The 19267-nt window shown below is 38.0% G+C and overlaps 1 protein-coding gene across 1 annotated transcript in view; it reads left to right on the top strand.

Annotated features, from left to right (window-relative positions):
- Positions 1-19267, top strand: part of PTPN20 (protein tyrosine phosphatase non-receptor type 20) — a 92705-nt gene that overhangs the window by 62023 nt on the left and 11415 nt on the right. Inside the window, 2 exon segments of the mRNA XM_068547890.1 lie at positions 6732-6794; positions 7633-7694. Coding sequence (XP_068403991.1) covers positions 6732-6794; positions 7633-7694 — 125 coding nt within the window.

The raw sequence follows: 19267 nt of genomic DNA, 5'->3' as shown, positions 1-19267 counted from the left end.
TTACTTATGCCCCTCTCTACTCTTTTCAGAAATTTTGTCCACCAGAGCTACTCAAAGTATGGTCTTGGACCAGCAACAATCTGTGTTATTTGCAGAAAGATAAGTTTTCTGAAATTGAGAGTAAGCATTTAGAAACTTTCAAAGCAGTTTGATATATTGCTGTGACATCCAAGAGCATGACAGTGGGTTGGCCTTGGTGAACAGGATGTAGACCAGTTTGTGCGTTGTGGAAATCACACAGGGAGTCTTACATGCTGCAAGCTGTATACCAGCCGTGTGTGGCTGACATTTTAAGATTAGTTTATCAATTATAACTCTAAAGGATATGAAAATCTGAGAATATGTAACCATTTATTTCTTTTTATTGTTATTTTATAGTCGTTTTTATTTCTAAGTAAGCCTGCTTAAAAATCCTTAAAACATTGGGAGCAAACTGGCTCTTCTCTTGCCAACACTGATATTGCTCTGTAGTTGAAACATTCTCGATAGAACTTTCCCCTCTAACAGTTGTTAATTATGTTACCATATTATCACATAATGAAGTGAGTAATCCAAAATTTAACACATTAACCTTTACGAAATCAAAAATTCTTACCACATCACTAAACACACTGTCCAGTTCATCTGGCAGGGTTCTTTTTTTTTTTTTTTTTGGTAGCAAGACTTTCTTGATGAAGCAGTGTGTTGGTTTATCTTTTGGGATAAATTCTTTAATCTGTATAACTACCTCAGACTTGTTTTGTTGTCATTGCAGCTCTACTACCAGAACATAATCCTACACAAAACTTAAGCTCCAAATTACATTTGATGACAATGTAGTACTATGCATTTTTATGCAGTTTAAGGCTAGTTAGTTGTGTTTATCACTAATCAAACTGAGAAAAGGAAGAATTCTTCCTTCTTATCACATCACTTTCAAATCAAACATATACTGAATCACTATGTTAGCAATAGCTGTGCAGTCAGTAAGTTGCAATGGTAAATACTTTGCTACTTTTGTTTCCTGAGTTGTTACCACTTTGCATTACTAGCCAGTCCCTGAGTTCGTCAAGCTGTGGCTTCATTAGAAAATGGTACTTTAACTATCTTTTTTTGCCACACCTTCAGCCCAGATTTTCAGTAAAGCACCTTCAGTACGGTCTGTCACCATTATCTGGCAATCGTGTAAGGGTTTTTAGTCTTAGCAATTCGAAGTGCTATTTTGTAAGTCTGCAGAGTATTAATGTTACATGTGAAATGTTGAACATGAGCTTTTTATTTTAGTATTCTTTAAAATAATTCTTTTGTCTTGGAACTTATTTCTTTTGTTCTGTAAGTGACAAGTACATTTTAATGGTTTCTTTGCTTTGTTAGCCAGTACATCTTTGCAATTAATACAAGTGTGGTTTTAGCAATTCACAATTAATAATGGCTATAAAACTCAATGTATGAGGAATCATAATGCTAGGTAAAATTAACATGATGAACTCTTTTGGTCTTCATTTCTTTGTAGTCACTTCCACTATTATCATTTGGTTAACCACTATAGCTATATTCAGAAAAGCTGTGCCTTTTCTTGTCAGGACAATCCAGTGCAGCAGCTTTTGCCATCAGTAAATTAAGGTTAAAGATGAATAATACAAATATATTTTCATAATTTGCCTAATCTTAAGTTACAAATTAACAGACTTTCAAGAAACAATGGTTTTTAAATTCATTGAAGTTCCATTTTATCAATATTTCCTTTTATGGATCATGCTTTTGGTGTCAAGTTTAAGAACTCCTCACCTAGCCTAAAGAATTTTTAGGTCCTAAAGAATTTTTCCTATGTCCTTTTCTAAAGTTCTGTAGTTTTATGTTTTACATTTAAGTCCATAGTCCATTTTGAGTTAATTTTTTTATAAGGGGCAAAGTTTAAGTCAAGGTTCACTTGCTATTCTTCCTCCACTGAATTGTTTTTACACCTTTGTCAGAAATCATTGGGAATATTTGTATGGGGCCTATTTCTAGTTCTATATTCTGTTTCATTGATCTATGTGTCTATCCTTTCGCCATTATCACACTTTGGATTCCTGTAGCTATATAGGAAGTCTTAATATCAGGGAGAGTGATTCCTTCTCTTGCAAAATTGTTTTAACCATTATAGGTCTGTGCCTTTCCATATAAATTTTAAAATTAGCTTGTCTATGTTTACAAAAAAGCTTGAGGGATTTTGATAGGATGAATTGACATTTTTACTATGTTGGATCTTCCAATATGAATGTGGTATGTCTCTCAATTTATTTAGGTCTTCTTTGATTTCTTTCATCAGCATTTTGTCATTTTCAGCATATGGCTTCTGTACGTGTTTTGTTAGATTTATTTTATTTCATTTTCTTTGAAGCAGTTGTAAATGGTATTGTGTTTTTACTACCATGTTCATTGTGTGTGCACGTATGTACAAATGCAGTTGAGTTTTGTGTTTTTAAAAAATATTTATTTACTTATGTGGTTGTGCCAGGTCTTAGTTACGGCACGTGGGCTCCTTAGTTGTGGCAGGTGGGCTCCTTAGTTGTGGCATGTGAACTCTTAGTTGCAGGATGCATGTGGGATCTAGTTCCCTGACCAGGAATCGAACCTGGGCCCCCTGCATTGGGAGTGTGGAGTCTTAACCACTGCACCACCAGGGAAGTCCCCAAATGCAGCTGATTTTTGCACGTTGATCTTGTATCCTATGATCTTGTTGAACTCACTTATTAGTTCTAAGAGGTTTTTTTGTCCTGTTTTGTTTTGTTTTCAGATTCCTTGGGATTTTCTGCATAGACAGTCATTCCATCTGCAAGTAGGGACACACTTACCTCTTCCTTTCCAATTCATTTGCCTCATATTTCTTTTTTCTGGTCTTATTGCGCTACCTAGAACTTCAAGTGCATTGAAAACAGGTGGTGAGAGCAGACATTCTTGCCATCACTAATATTAGGGGGAAAGCAAATTAAAATTATTTGTTCTGTGAAAGATGCTATGAAGTGGATGAAAAGACAAGCTACAGACTTGGAGAAACTGTTTGCAATCCACATATCCAACAAAGGTCTCACATCTAGAGTATATAAAGAACCCTCAAAACTCAATAGTAAAATAAATAAATAAATAAATAGGCAAGTAATTCAGTTAGAAAATGGGTAAAAGACATGACATTTCAACAATGAGGATGTATTGATGATAAATAAGCACATGAAAAGATGCTCAGCTTCATTAACCTTTAGGGAAGTAAAATTAAAACCATGATATTGAGCTGCATGAGCTGCTTGTATATTTTGGAGATTAATCCTTTGTCAGTTGCTTCATTTGCAAATACTTTCTCCCATTCTGAGGGTTGTCTTTTCGTCTTGTTTATGGTTTCCTTTGCTGTGCAAAAGCTTTTAAGTTTCATTAGGTCCCATTTGTTTATTTTTGTTTTTATTTCCATTTCTCTAGGAGGTGGGTCAAAAAGGATCTTGCTGTGATTTATGTCATAGAGTGTTCTGCCTATGTTTTCCTCTAAGAGTTTGATAGTGTCTGGCCTTACATTTAGGTCTTTAATCCATTTTGAGTTTATTTTTGTGTATGGTGTTAGGGAGTGTTCTAATTTCATTCTTTTACATGTAGCTGTCCAGTTTTCCCAGCACCACTTACTGAAGAGGCTGTCTTTTCTCCACTGCATATTCTTGCCTCCTTTATAAAAGATAAAGTGACCATATGTGCGTGGGTTTATCTCTGGGCTTTCTATCCTGTTCCATTGATCTATATTTCTGTTTTTGTGCCAGTACCATACTGTCTTGATTACTGTAGCTCTGTAGTATAGTCTGAAGTCAGGGAGCCTGATTCCTACAGCTCTGTTTTTCTTTCTCAAGATTGCTTTGGCTATTCGGGGTCTTTTGTGACAAAGGATTAATCTCCCAAATTTACAAGCAGCTCATGCAGCTCAATATCAAAAAAACCAACAACCCAATCCAAAAATGGGCAGAAGACCTAAATAGACATTTCTCCAAAGAAGATATACAGATTGCCAACAAACACATGAAAGAATGCTCAACATCTTTAATCATTAGAGAAATGCAAATCAAAACTACAATGAGATATCATCTCACACCGGTCAGAATGGCCATCATCAAAAAATCTACAAACAATAAATGCTGGAGAGGGTGTGGAGAAAAGGGAACCCACTTGCACTGTTGGTGGGAATGTAAATTGATACAGCCACTATGGAGAACAGTATGGAGGTTCCTTAAAAAACTAAAAATAGAACTACCATACGACCCAGCAATCCCACTACTGGGCATATACCCTGAGAAAACCATAATTCAAAAAGAGTCATGTACCACAATGTTCATTGCAGCTCTATTTACAGTAGCCAGGACATGGAAGCAACCTAAGTGTCCATCGACAGATGAATGGATAAAGAAGATGTGGCACATATATACAGTGGAATATTACTTAGCCATAAAAAGTAACGAAATTGAGTTATTTTTAGTGAGGTGGATGGACCTAGAGTCTGTCATACAGAATGAAGTAAGTCAGAAAGAGAAAAACAAATACCGTATGCTAACACATATATATGGAATCTTTAAAAAAAAAAAAAAAGAGTCATGAAGAACCTAGTGGCAAGATGGGAATAAAGACACAGACCTACTAGAGAATGAACTTGAGGATACGGGGAGGGGGAAGGGTAAGCTGGGACAAAGTGAGAGAGTGGCATGGACATATATACACTACCAAACGTAAAATAGATAGCTAGTGGGAAGCAGCCGCATAGCACAGGGAAATCAGCTTGGTGCTTTGTGACCACCTAGAGGGGTGGGATAGGGAGGGTGGGAGGGAGGGAGATGCAAGAGGGAAGAGATATGGGGACATATGTATATGTATAACTGATTCACTTTGTTATAAAGCAGAAACTAACATGCCATTGTAAAGCAATTATACTCCAATAAAGATGTTAAAAAAAAAACCATGATAAAATATCACTAGACATCCATCAGAAAGGCTAATATAAAAAATAATGACAACACCAAATGCTGCTGAAGGTTTGAAAAAACTAGATTACTCATATGTTGCTTATAGGAATGAATGTAAAATGGTATATCCAGTCTGGAAAATAGTTTTAAATTTTCTTTAAAAAAAACAAAAGCAGAACTAAACTAAACTTACCATATAACCTTAGCAATAACACTTGGGTATTTATTCCATAGAAATGAAAACTTATGTTCGCACAAAAACCTGTATGTAAGTGTTCATAGCAGATCTATTTATAATAGCCAAAAACTGGGAAACAACCTAGATGTTCTTCAACAAGTTTAATGGTTAAAAAAATTGGTACCTGTCCATACTGTGGAATACTATTTAGCAATAAAAAGGAATGAACTACTGAAACACTCAATTTGGATGAATCTTGAGGCAATTAGACTAAATGAAAAAAAAGTTAGTCTCGAAAAGTTAGATATTACATGATTCCACTATGTAATCCCCTTGAAATAACAAAACTATAGAGATGAAGAACAGATTACTGGTTGCCAAGGGTTGAGGGTTGGGGTGGGTGGGTAGTTCTGATGGATAACAGGAGGAAGTCTTGTGGTGGAACTGTTATGCACCTTGATCGTGGTTGCAGTTGCATGAATTTTCACATGTGATAATATTTTATAGAACTATACATACTCACACATACACGCCCACTCTCACAAATGATTGCATGTTAAACTGGCAAAATCTGAATAAGCTCTGTAGATTGTACCAATGTCAATTTTTTGGTTTTGATATTATACTCTAGTTGTAGAGGATGGTATAATTGGGAGAAACTAGGTGAAGGATACACAGACTCTCTCTGTACATTTTTTGCAACTTACTGTGTATCTATAATTATTTCAATATAAAAATTTTTAAAGGCTTAATTAACATTTTAAATTATTATAGAAATGACATTATATAAATAAAGGAATGCTTATATTTTCTCTGATTTTTATGTACTTTTGGATTATAGTTGACAGTTGACAAACCTTAAATTTCTTGTGGTCTTGCTGCACATGACTCGTCCTCAGCTTACACCACATGTGACTTTTCAGGCAAGTTCAGGAACACCTGAGCTGGTCTATATCTTGTTCCACTGATGAGGCTGCTCAATGTTACACCACTGTCAGATTGCCGTAAGAGTTTCTAAACACTTATTACCAGTTTCTGGACTCATCTCATTGTGGTCTAGCAACAGCCCTTTGCAGACCTGCACCAGCTTAGTGACCACACTGGGTAGTGCTGGTCTCCGTGCACAGGTGCAGAATCTGGTGTTGGGCCAACTGTTGCTCGGGGTCTCCATTTGAGTTGAGAGGGCTCTTTATATAAGAAACAGCTGTGTTACTGTTGTGGCCAGAAAAAGTCTTCTATGCTTCAGACTTCTGCAGAATCACAGTGCTGCTTTAAGTCCTCCCTTCTGAGAACAGAAAAGTATACACAGGGGCAAATTTGTTGTTATTTCTTTTGGAGAACATTTTTTATTATAAATGATTGCTTCCTGCTTTTTCCTGGAAACCCATTTAAACAAGTCTTCCTTATCCATTAGACAAGGTTAAACATAGTACATTTTCTTATGACTGAAAATGAGAACTTTCTGGTTAAATCTTGAGATATCTTTTACTGGAAAGAAGTATGAAAAAAAAAAAAAAAGAAGTATGGCGTACTCCTTTGGCATCTGTGGGTTTTGTGTTTTCCCCCTCTATGGATAATACAAAATTACTGTCATCCTGTTACAGTTCAACACCATGAATATAGTGGGCCAAATGAGAGAACAACGTTATGGAATGATCCAAACAAAGGTAAGTCTCACCACATAAATTCTAATAAGAACAATAATGAATATAAAGATGAACATTGTGTAGCACATCACAATTTGTAAAGCTCTTTTGCCTACACAGTTTCATTGAATTCTCACCGTTTGAGGTAGACATTAGTTATGCTCTGATATTACTGATGAAGTACTTCAAGTTCAGAGCAATGAAGTTTGTTCCATAATGTCATTCAGACAGCAAGTAGAGGAGCCAAGACTGAAACTGAAGTCCCCTAATGCCCAAACACATGCTTAGTCCATAATGCCATTTTAAGTAACATATCTAAAGTTATTTTCCATAAATTTCTGGATGGCAATTTGGGGATATTTATTTGCAACTAAAATATCAAAGTCACTGACATGTCATAAAAAAGAAATCATTTATGTCATAGATTAGTTGTATTAATCATTGGGGGATCAAGAGAATATGGATAATGAAAATAAACAGGTACCCCTAAATCTTTTTTAGGGTTTCTTTAGGCAATGTTCAATGATATGAAGTGTTTCATTTGAACTCGGGTACATCTAAAAAAAAGTTTAAATTTGATTTATCCAGTGAAGATATAAAGAGATTGAGATTGAGTCAGTTTCCCTTCTGTTCAGTTAAGCTTCAGTTAACTAGCTCTAGACCAAGAATTATATTATTATCATTTATCTTCCTGATATTTTAAAAAATGTATTTACATAAAGAAGTTCTTGGTTAAATGTTTGCTCTTTTTAGGCACTTTTCTTTGTGGTTGAAAAGTACAAATGTGTTTTCTGAAAGTGGACATTGGTATTCAATTAACATTCCATTGTTTTTCGTATATATATATATATGTATTTAGGAGCAGTATATCTTTTGTTATAAAATTGTGCTTGAAGTTCTTCAGAAGCTTTTGACTTTAAAGTAAGAAAGACTTCTGTTGCTTCACTCTTGAAATTACCAAGTGTCTTGGAGCCTCCTCATAAAGAACGTGTTCGAGCTGTGCTGAAGGGCTTTGCTTATGCAAATGTGCTGTCTTGGTGTATCATTTGACTTTCTTTCTGACAACTCCCTGAAGGCAGCATCATTTGGTTTGGGGTGGACAGTGTTTACCCACTGATCTTACTTAGGTAACATCAAGTACCCTCCCACATTTTCCAATGAAATGAAAGTTACATAAAACAACTGCAGCCTATTTGGTTGAAGGGGTTACAGAACCCAATAAAGGACTTAAACTGTATTATTTAAGATTTTATTTGGAAAGACAGCTGAAGTGAGCTGAGGATTCTGCGGATCACAAGATGGCAAGATCATATCATGACCTCTTACAGGCATCTTCAAGACAGATATGTATCCATGTTTTTTAGCTAGAGTCTGTACTTGTAGGTGGTGTTTGAAAAACTTAGGTCACTAAAGAGTCCAATTAGGATGGGTTAACTGTCTATGCAAATTGGCTTCCATTTTCCTATACTCCTACTCTCCTCTGGGGCCCCAGGGACCTCGGAGGACAAGCTGCCTTTCTAGAGCAGCTAGACAAGGACCTGTTGGTCTGGGAAGCATTTTCATGGGTGGGCAGAGTTCCTCCTCTCCATCACATGAGCACATTGGTGAACGGTCCAAAACTCAAACAGATGTTTATATAGAAAGTCCAAGAGGAAATTTTTGCCTGTCTTGAGTTCTTTCCTATCCCACCCGAACACTTAGCATATTACTCAGTCTGCTTTGTTAAAAGCAAATATTACATTCTACTTGCCTCTTACTCTCTGCCCTTTAGCTAACCAATAAACTTTGATATAAGCTGTATTACGTACTTCTGAGTATCTGTTACACCAGATATATTTTTCAAACTAAAATCTATGATAATTATTTTTTTCTTCAGAGTTCCATTAAATCATTTATTTCCATTACTGCCCCACCTCCACTGTAACATTTAGAAGTTGGCTTTGGGAATCAGATTTTGGAAAACCAAGTTCATAGTTGTGAAAACGAAAACTTCCATATTCTGTTTTTGAAAAGATATGGCCATTATTATATTCATCTTATTATAGGACTTTGCCTCATACAATTACAGTGATATTTTGGTCAAGAGATTTCAGTGACCAGTTATACTTGATTATAAACTATAAAGCAAGTGATACATGTCTCTGTATGATGTAATTCAGTGGAGATCAGAATAGTCTATGCATTATATTGGGAAAGTTTCTAATATTAATCTGTAAATCTTGAATTTTTAAGAGAATTATTTTGTTCCCTTAGCTGAATGAATACTTGAAATGGTTGAATTAAAACTGATAAATCTCATTTTAAAAATAATTATATGCTGGAAATGTACTTTATATTAAATGGAATTGATGATTTTGCCTGTTTACATTGTATAAATAATAGTCTGTGCTAAACATTAATTTAATTTTGATGATTGGCTTTTAATATTTGTATTACTAATTTTATTTTCTATTATTATAAAATAATAGATATAATGTACAATAATATTTCTGAGAAGGATTCTATGCTATTATTTAAATTAAAAGATTTACTATGTATTGCCTGAAATATTTTTATTATTTGGGCCTTGAAATGCTCTTGCAAAGAAAAATTCCACAATTCTCAATGGTAAACCTGTCTCTTCTTTAATGTGTGCCTCATTTTTATAGCTGGACTAATTTTTAGTTTTTCAGGGAAATTAAGTAAATATGGCAATACTGATTACATTTGTTTTTATTTCATTTTTGGGATGTGAATTCCAAACTGAAAATTTTTTTTAAAATTAATTAATTTATTTATATATTTATTTTGGCTGTGTTGGGTCTTCGTTTCTGTGCGAGAGCTTTCTCTACTTGCAGCGAGCGGGGGCCACTCTTCATCGCCGTGCGCGTGCCTCTCACTGTCGCAGCCTCTCTTGTTGCGGAGCACGGGCTCCAGACGCACAGGCTCAGTAGTTGTGGCTCACGGGCCTAGTTGCTCCGTGGCATGTGGGATCTTCCCAGACCAGGGCTCAAACCCGTGTCCCCTGCATTGGCAGGCAGATTTTCAACCACTGCGCCACCAGGGAAGCCCCGAAAATTTTTGACTAATTGAAATACTAAGTTTTGTACCAACAATAAATCAATTTTTGCCTAGAATATGAATATGAAACTCCCATTGACACCTTTGTGAGTAGATGAATGCTTATTTAGAAGAAATTTTAAAATATTTAAATATATATTTATAAGCATATATGCATCTATTAACTTTCAACTTTAAATACATATTTTTTAAATTGTATGTGCTTGATGAACTTATATGTTGGACCCAGATTTTTCAGGAATAAACATTGTAGGTTTTATTCTCATATAAGTCTTAGCAATTTATTTTTCTTTGCACCTTTCACCTCCAATCTGTCTAAAACACTGTTGAATTTTCAATTAAGTTTACAATTGTTACTCAAAGGTCATTTCAGTAATTTATTTATGTTGAAAAATCCCAAAGGAAAACACCTTAAATAACTCTGAAACAAATAAGTTTCATTTCCTACTTACTTTTTCTTAATCCCTGGGCAGAATTAATTTTCTTCTGTGTTGTCTTGAGGTTCAAGTAATTGAACCAAAAAATTGGAAAACACTAAGTAAAAACAGGTCAGTGGTGGGGGTGATGGATTGCTCAGTGGAGTACTCAATTAGTCCACAGCCACAATAAAAAGCAATAACCGATGACCTCATAATGAAACAATTTGAATTAGAAGGAATCTTAAAAGATATATAATCTTTTAACCATCTATCTAACCATCATATCTAAAACTTGAACATTTTTTAGACACTACTAGCAAGCAACATCATATTTGGAGCTGAAAAACTAGAGCCTTCCGATTAACAAAACAATACCTCCTGTTAGCACTATAGGTGAGTACTGCTCTAGAGTTAACCAGCCAATGCAATAAGATTACAAACAGGTATAATTGCTATAAATATTGGAAAGCTGGAACACAGTAATCTTTTGTTTGGATATTTTGCCCACATAGAAATAGTAGACTCAACTAAAGTATAGTATTAGAAGATTCATTACGAAGTATGGATAAAAGATACCTATGCACCAAAAATCTTTCTCTCTATCAGGGGTCAGCAAACTATGGCCCACAGGCCAAATCTGACCTATTGCCTGTTTTTGTAAATAGAGTTCTATGGCCATTTCTTTATATATTGTCTGTAGGTGCTTTTGTGCTACAATGGCAATGGCAAAGTGGCAGAGATCATATGGCCCATAATGCCTAAAATATTTATTATCTGGCCCTTCAAAGAGAAAGTTGGCCAACCTCTTTTATATATCTTTAATAGGAAAAATATCTCTGAGCAATAGGGATATGTACCATATATATTTTATAAAATGTATAAAATACTTAAGATTAAACTTACCAAGAACTTGACCAGTTCATATTCTGAATGAATAGTAAATGAATAGTAAATGCATGAAAAGAACCATGATATTTTTGAAAAGAAAAATTAATTGTGAGGAAGGGAGAGGGTTTCCCTTAGCAATAATCAAAGTATTGTCTAAAGTCACAGTAATTAAAACAATGTGAAACTGGTACAGGGATACATAAATGGCTCAATGGAACAAAATAGTCAAGAAGTAGAGTCCACAGACTCATATATATTTGTGAATATTTAATGTATATTGTATGCTAAAGATAGCATTCCAAATCCAGAGCTTCAAAATACATGAAGCAAAAACTGATAGAACTGATAAAACTGGACAGATAGGAAAATCTGCAATTATAGTTAGAGATTTCACCTCTTAATAGTTAATAGAATAAGTAGAAAGAAAGTCAGTAAGGATATAAAAGATTTGTATAACACTATCAACCTGCTTGACCTAATTGACATTTGTAGAGAGCACTTCACCAAACTACAGCAGAATATACACTCTTTCAAGTGCACGTGGAACATTCACCAAGAGAAATTATATTGGGGGTTCAAAAAGTCTCAATATAACTCAAAGGAAAGGAACTGTATAAGTATGCTTATGGAATTAAGTAGAAATCAATAATATAAAAATATTTCAAAAATTCCAAAGTATCTAGAAATTTAACAGTGTACTTCTAAATAACTTATGGGTCAAAGAAAAAAAGAGAAATTAGAAGATACTTTGAAATAAATGAAAACACAACATATCATAACTTGTGAGATGCAGTGACAAAGTTTAGGGGGAAAGTCATATTCTTGGTTGGGCTATGCTGAATTTGTTATGTCTGTGGGACCTCCAAGTGTCTCTGCAAGTCTAATGTTAAAAGGATTCCTGGGCTTCCTTGGTGGCACAGTGGTTGAGAGTCTGCCTGCCGGTGCGGGGGACGCAGGTTCGAGCCCTGGTCTGGGACGATCCCACGTGCCACGGAGCGGCTGGGCCCGTGAGTCACAATTACCGAGCCTGCGCGTCTGGAGCCTGTGCTCCGCAACAGGAGAGGCCACGATAATGGGAGGCCCGCGCACCGCGATGAGGAGTGGCCCCCGCTTGCCGCAAATGGAGAGGGCCCTCGCGCGGAAACGAAGACCCAACACGGCCATAAATAAATAAATAAATAAAATTAAAAAAAAAAAAAAAGCACTCCCTTCTTCAAAACTATCAGTTTAAAAAAAAAAAAAAAAGGATTCCTGAGCTAAAGACCTCGATATTAGAAAGTGTTTGCCTTGAAGGTGATGTTTGAAGGCATGGGAATGGATGAGCTCCCTAAAGGAAGTGAGATGGAGGCCAAGGGCAGAGCCCTGGGGAATGTCAACATTCATTCCCACTTTGACTGCCCTTCATGGCCCAGCCTAAGAGCCACGGTTCTTCCATGAAGCCTCCTAACACGCATCTCTCCCTCCTCTGATTCTTTCATCAGTGCTTTTCAAAGTCTGTGGTGAAAGGCCTGTTTTATTTACAAACAGATAGACCCCAAAATATCCAACAGATATTTACTGGAAAGTGTGGTGGGTTAACAGCAATTGAAACTGGATGAGTATCACTACCGTCCACTTCAAAAGTGAGTAAGTGCAAGCAGCACTTGGTAAGGCCTAAAGAAGTTGGAGCAGTCTAGTTCCTATCTACTCTAAAAGCAGACCAGCCAAGACTCTTTTCCAGGACAGAGTCCCACACTGAGGAGAAACTGTAGAATCAAAAGTGAGCAGAACAGGGATAATAGGGATGAAGAAAAGAGAAAGTCCATGTAAAAGTGAGTGAGGGGAACAGAGCTGGAAAACATTTTTAATGTTTTGAAATATAAAAAAGTTACAAGAGAGAAACTATAGTATGCAAATGACTATATGACCTAACAAGGTAGATATAGTCACTTAAAATGGGTATACTATAGGCAAAAAATGTTTAAGTGATTTTGGTAATAACTGGTAGAGTAGTATTGGATTATCATTTTGAGCCTATTGTAATACTGGGTAAAGCAAATGAGTAATTATGTGATGTTTGAATTCAGTTATCCTCTGTGTCATTGTGAATGAGGACTCTAGATGTAGAAGAAAAAAGATACAGGTGTAATACAGAAGTTAAGTAAAAACCCTATAGTTCTCAATTGAAAATAACAATATGAACCCAGGAAGTATTTAGATGCTAGATAGATAGATAGAGAGCCAGATGCTTTGTCAACTTAAATGTCCTAGAAACAGTGACCAACTTAGTAAAAATGAGCATCCCTAGTGCCCAGATTTTGATTTCTAAATCTTGCAAGAATGAAAGTGACATAGACATTTTCAGACACAACAAAACTGAGAGAGTTTGCTTCCAGCAGAGTACCCTAAAGGAAATTCTAAAAGATAAAATGCCAGAAAATTATCCCAGATGAGTTAAAGATGGAATTAAGAGCAGAGAATGGGTTAAATGTTTTGTTGGGTTTAAAATACACACATTGAATTAAAATACATTACAGGGACTTCCCTGGTGGTGCAGTTGTTGGGAATCTGCCCGCCAGTGCAGGGGACACAGGTTCGAGCCCTGGTCTGGGAAGATCCCGCATGCCGCAGAGCAATGAAGCCTGTGCGCCACAACTACTGAGCATGCGCTCTAGAGCCCACGAGCCACAACTACTGAGCCCACATGCCACAACTACTGAAGCCCGTGCGCCTAGAGCCCGTGCTCCGCAACAAAGAAGCCACTGTGATGAGAAGCCCGCGCACCACAATGAAGAGTAGCCCCCGCTCGCTGCAGCTAGAGAAAGCCCGTGTGCAGCAACAAAGACCCAATGCAGCCAAAATTAATTAATTAATTAATTTTAAAAAATACAATACGACACTAACATACTGGTTGGGAGACATATAAATAGATTTAAAATGTTCTGAGGTTCTTGGACTATTCAAGAGAAGGGTAAATTTATCAACTAATATTAGATTTTGATAACTTTAAAATGCTTCTTATAATTTCTATTGTAACTACTAAAAGAACAGGAAAAGTGTATAAGTTCCAAATTAAGAGAAGGTAAAATATAGGCAAGACAGGACAGAAAAAGAAACAGAATGGGGTGCAAATAAAAAGCATATAAAAAGAGTAGACTGAAGCCCAAAGATATCAGTAATTATAATAAGTGATAAGTGGATGAAATGCTCAATGTAAATGATGAAAAATATCAAGAAACAAATTTAAAACATAAGGATACAAAAAGGCTTAAAATAAAAGGGTGTAAAAACGGATGCAAACACTAGGCAAAAGAAAGCTGGCATGGTATATTACTTTTAGACAAAATAGAATTTTAGCAAAAAGCATTACTAGAGAGGTGTTCTGGAAATATATGACCACTCTAAATTTGCATGCACCTAATAACAGGGCCCTAAAATATATAAAATATATATACAAAATAAATGAAGCATATATATAAAATAAAAAACTATAAAGAGAGAGACAACTACAAAATAATAGTGAGGGGTTTAAACCTCTCTTAGTAATTAATAAAACAAGCAGACAAAAATCAGTGAGACTATAGGAAGAAGACAGCCATCTACAGGCCTCAGAAGAAACCAACCCTGCCAACACCTTGATCTTGGACTTTTACCCTCCAGAATTTCAATAAAATAAATTTCTGTTGTATAAACAAAAATAAAAATCAGTGAGACTACAGAAGAACATGATGTACCCAGTTGACCAAAGAACATATATAAAACATTGCATCCAAGACTGCCGAATATACTTTTTTTCAAGCTGTCATGACACTTATACCAAAAATGACCCTGGGTCAAAAAGCAAATTACAATTTATTTCAAAATAATTAAAATCATAAGCAGTGTGTTTTCTAAACCAAATGCAATTATGCTAGAAATTAGTAACAGAATGATAACTGGAAAAGCCACATATATCTGAAACTTAAGAAATGTACTTTTAAATAAATAACGGGACAAAGGAAAAATCATAATCGAAATAAGTTTGAACTGATAATGAAATTAGTACATTTAAAAACTTTTGTGAGAGAGCTAAAGCAATATTTAGAGGAGAATCTATAGCCTTAAATACATATATTAGGAAAGAAAGGACAAAATTAGTAAGCTAAATAAGCATTGATCTCAAGAAGTTAAAGGACAGCAAAATTAACCAAAGTAAAGTAGAATGAAGTTTAGACTAGAAATGAATGACATAGAAAACAAATATATGATAAGGGGAATCAACATAGCTTGATCAAAACTGGTTCTAGGGGGGAGGAGAGAAGATGGCGGAAGAGTAAGACACGGAGATCACCTTCCTTCCCACAGATACAGTAGAAATACATCTACACGTGGAACTGCTCCTACAGAACACCCACTGAACGCTGGCAGAAAACGTCCGACCTCCAAAAAGGCAAGAAACTCCCCCCGTACTTGGGTAGGGCAAAAGAAAAAAGAAATAACAGAGACAAAAGAATAGGGATGGCACCTGCACCAGTGGGAGGGAGCTGTGAAGGAGGAAAGATTTCCACGCACTAGGAAGCCCCTTCGCGGGCAGAGACTGCGGGTGGCAGAGGAGGGAAGCTTCGGAGCCACGGAGGAGAGCGCAGCCACAGGGGTGCGGAGGGCAAAGCGGAGAGGCTCCCGCACGGAGGAGCGGTGCCGACCAGCACTCACCAGCCCCAGAGGCTTGTCTGCTCCCCCGCCGGAGCGGGCGGGGGCTGGGAGCTGAGGCTCGGGCTTCGGTCGGATCGCAGGGAGAGGACTGGGATTGGCGGCGTGAACACAGCCTGAAGGGGTTAGCGCACCACAGCTAGCCGGGAGGGAGTCCGAGAAAAAGTCTGCAGCTGCCGAAGAGGCAAGAGACTTTTTCTTCCCTCTTTGTTTCCTGGTGCGCGAGGAGAGGGGATTCAGAGCGCCGCCTAAACGAACTTCAGAGACGGGCGCGAGCTGCAGCTAACAGCGCGGATCCCACAGCAACAGGGGCCCAGAGGAAAAAGCGGAGAGACTCCCGCACAGAGGCTCGGCGCCGAGCAGCGCTCACCAGCCCGAGAGGCTTGTCTGCTCCCCCGCCGTGGCAGGCGGGGCTGGGAGCTGAGGCTCGGGCTTCAGTCGGATCGCAGGGAGGGGACTGGGGCTGGCGGCGTGAACACAGCCTGAAGGGGTTAGTGCACCACAGCTAGCTGGGAGGGAGTCCGGGAAAAAGTCTGCAGCTGCCGAAGAGGCAAGAGACTTTTTCTTGCCTCTTTGTTTCGCTGCGCGCAAGGAGAGGGGATTCAGAGCGCCGCCTAAACGAACTCCAGAGAAGGGAGCGAGCCGCGGCGATCAGCGCGGACCCCAGAGACGGGCGTGAGACGCTGGGGCTGCTGCTGCCGCCTCCAAAAAGCCTGTGTGTGAGCACAGGTCACTCTCCACACCGCCCCTCCCGGAAGCCGGTGCAGCCCGCCACTGCCAGGGTCCCGTGATCCCCGGACAAATTCCCCGGGAGAACGCACTGCGCGCCTCAGGCTGGTGCAACGTCACGCCGGCCTCTGCTGCCGCAGGCTCGCCCCGCCTCCTCCGTACCCCTCCCACCCCGCGGCCTGAGTGAGCCAGCGCCCCCGAAGCAGCTGCTCCTTTAACCCCGTTCTGTCTGGGCGGGGAATAGACGCCCTCAGGCGACCTACACGCAGAGGCGGGTCCAAATCCAAAGCTGAACCCCAGGAGCTGTGCGAACAGGGAAGAGAAGGGGAAATCTCTCCCAGCAGCCTCAGAAGCAGCGGATTAAAACTCCACAAACAACTTGATGTGCCTGCATCTGTTGAATACCTGAATAGACAACGAATCATCCCAAATTCAGGAGGTGGACTTTGGGAGCAGGATATATTAATTTTTCCCCTGTTCCTTTTTTTTTGTGAGTGTATATGTATATGCTTCTGGGTGAGATTTTGTCTGTATAGCTTTTGCTTTACAATAGCTTTATTTTACTTCACTATATTATAGCCTCTTTCTTTCTTTCTTTCTTTCTTTCTTTCTTTCTTTCTTTCTTTCTTTCTTTCTTTCTTTCTTCTTTCTTTCTTTCTTTCTTTCTTTTTTTTCTCCCTTTTACTCTGAGCCGTGTGGACGAAAGGCTCTTGGTGCTCCAGCCAGGCATCAGGGCCGTGCCTCTGAGGTGGGAGAGCCAACTTCAGGACACTGGTCCACAAGAGACCTCCCAGCTCCACGTAATACCAAACGGTAAAAATCTCTCAGAGATCTCCATCTCAACATCAAGACCCAGCATCACTCAATGACCAGCAAGCTACAGTGCTGAACACCCTATGCCAAACAACTAGCAAGACAGGAACACAGCCCCATCCATTAGCAGAGAGGCTGCCTAAAATCATAATAAGGCCACAGACACCCCAAAATACACCACCAGACGTGGATGTGCCCACCAGAAAGACAAGATCCAGCCTCATCCACCAGAGCTCAGGCACTAGTTCCCTACACCAGGAAGCCTACACAACCCACTGAACCAACCTTAGCCACTGGGGACAGATACCAAAAACAACGGGAACTACAAACCTGCAGTCTGTGAAAAGGAGACCCCAAACACAGTAAGATAAGCAAAATGAGACGACAGAAAAACACACAGCAGATGAAGGAGCAGGGTCAAAGCACACCAGACTTAACAAATGAAGAGGAAATAGGTAGTCTACCTGAAAAAGAATTCAGAATAATGATAGTAAGGATGATCCAAAATCTTGGAAATAGAATAGACAAAATGCAAGAAACATTTAACAAGGACGTAGAAGAACTAAAGAGGAACCAAGCAATGATGAAAAACACAATAAATGAAATTAAAAATACTCTAGATGGGATCAATAGCAGAATAACTGAGGCAGAAGAAAGGATAAGTGACCTGGAAGATAAAATGGTGGAAATAACTACTACAGAGCAGGATAAAGAAAAAAGAATGAAAAGAACTGAGGACAGTCTCAGAGACCTCTGGGACAACATTAAACGCACCAACATTCGAATTATAGGGGTCCCAGAAGAAGAAGAGAAAAAGAAAGGGACTGAGAAAATATTTGAAGAGATTATAGTTGAAAACTTCCCTAATATGGGAAAGGAAATAGTTAATCAAGTCCTGGAAGCACAGAGAGTCCCATACAGGATAACCCAAGGAGAAACACGCCAAGACACATATTAACCAAACTGTCAAAAATTAAATATAAGGAAAACATATTAAAGGCAGCAAGGGAAAAACAACAAATAACACACAAGGGAATCCCCATAAGGTTAACATCTGATCTTTCAGCAGAAACTCTGCAAGCCAGAAGGGAGTGGCAGGATATACTTAAAGTGATGAAGGAGAAAAACCTACAACCAAGATTACTCTACCCAGCAAGGATCTCATTCAGATTCGATGGAGAAATTAAAACCTTTACAGACAAGCAAAAGCTGAGAGAGTTCAGCACCACCAAACCAGCTTTACAACAAATGCTAAAGGAACTTCTCTAGGCAAGAAACACAAGAGAAGGAAAACACCTACAATAACAAACCCAAAACATTTAAGAAAATGGGAATAGGAACATACATATCGATAATTACCTTGAATGTAAATGGATTAAATGCTCCCACCAAAAGACACAGGCTGGCTGAATGGATACAAAAACAAGACCCATATATATGCTGTCTACAAGAGACCCACTTCAGACCTAGAGACACATACAGACTGAAAGTGAGGGGATGGACAAAGATATTCCATGCAAATGGAAATCAAAAGAAAGCTGGAGTAGCTATTCTCATATCAGACAAAATAGACTTTAAAATAAAGACTATTACAAGAGACAAAGAAGGACACTATATAATGATCAAGGGATCGATCCAAGAGGAAGCTATAACAATTGTAAATATTTATGCACCCAACATAGGAGCACCTCAATACATAAGGCAAATACTAACAGCCATAAAAGGGGAAATCGACAGCAACACAATCATAGTAGGGGACTTTAACACCCCACTTTCACCAATGGACAGATCATCCAAAATGAAAATAAATAAGGAAACACAAGCTTTAAATGATGCATTAAACAAGATGGACTTAATTGATATTTATAGGACATTCTACCCAAAAACAACAGAATACACATTTTTCTCAAGTGCTCA

Source organism: Eschrichtius robustus, chromosome 7 (genome assembly GCF_028021215.1).
Source record: "Eschrichtius robustus isolate mEscRob2 chromosome 7, mEscRob2.pri, whole genome shotgun sequence".
In the NCBI taxonomy this organism is placed as follows: domain Eukaryota; kingdom Metazoa; phylum Chordata; class Mammalia; order Artiodactyla; family Eschrichtiidae; genus Eschrichtius; species Eschrichtius robustus.
This window is presented reverse-complemented; position numbering and strand designations above follow the sequence as displayed.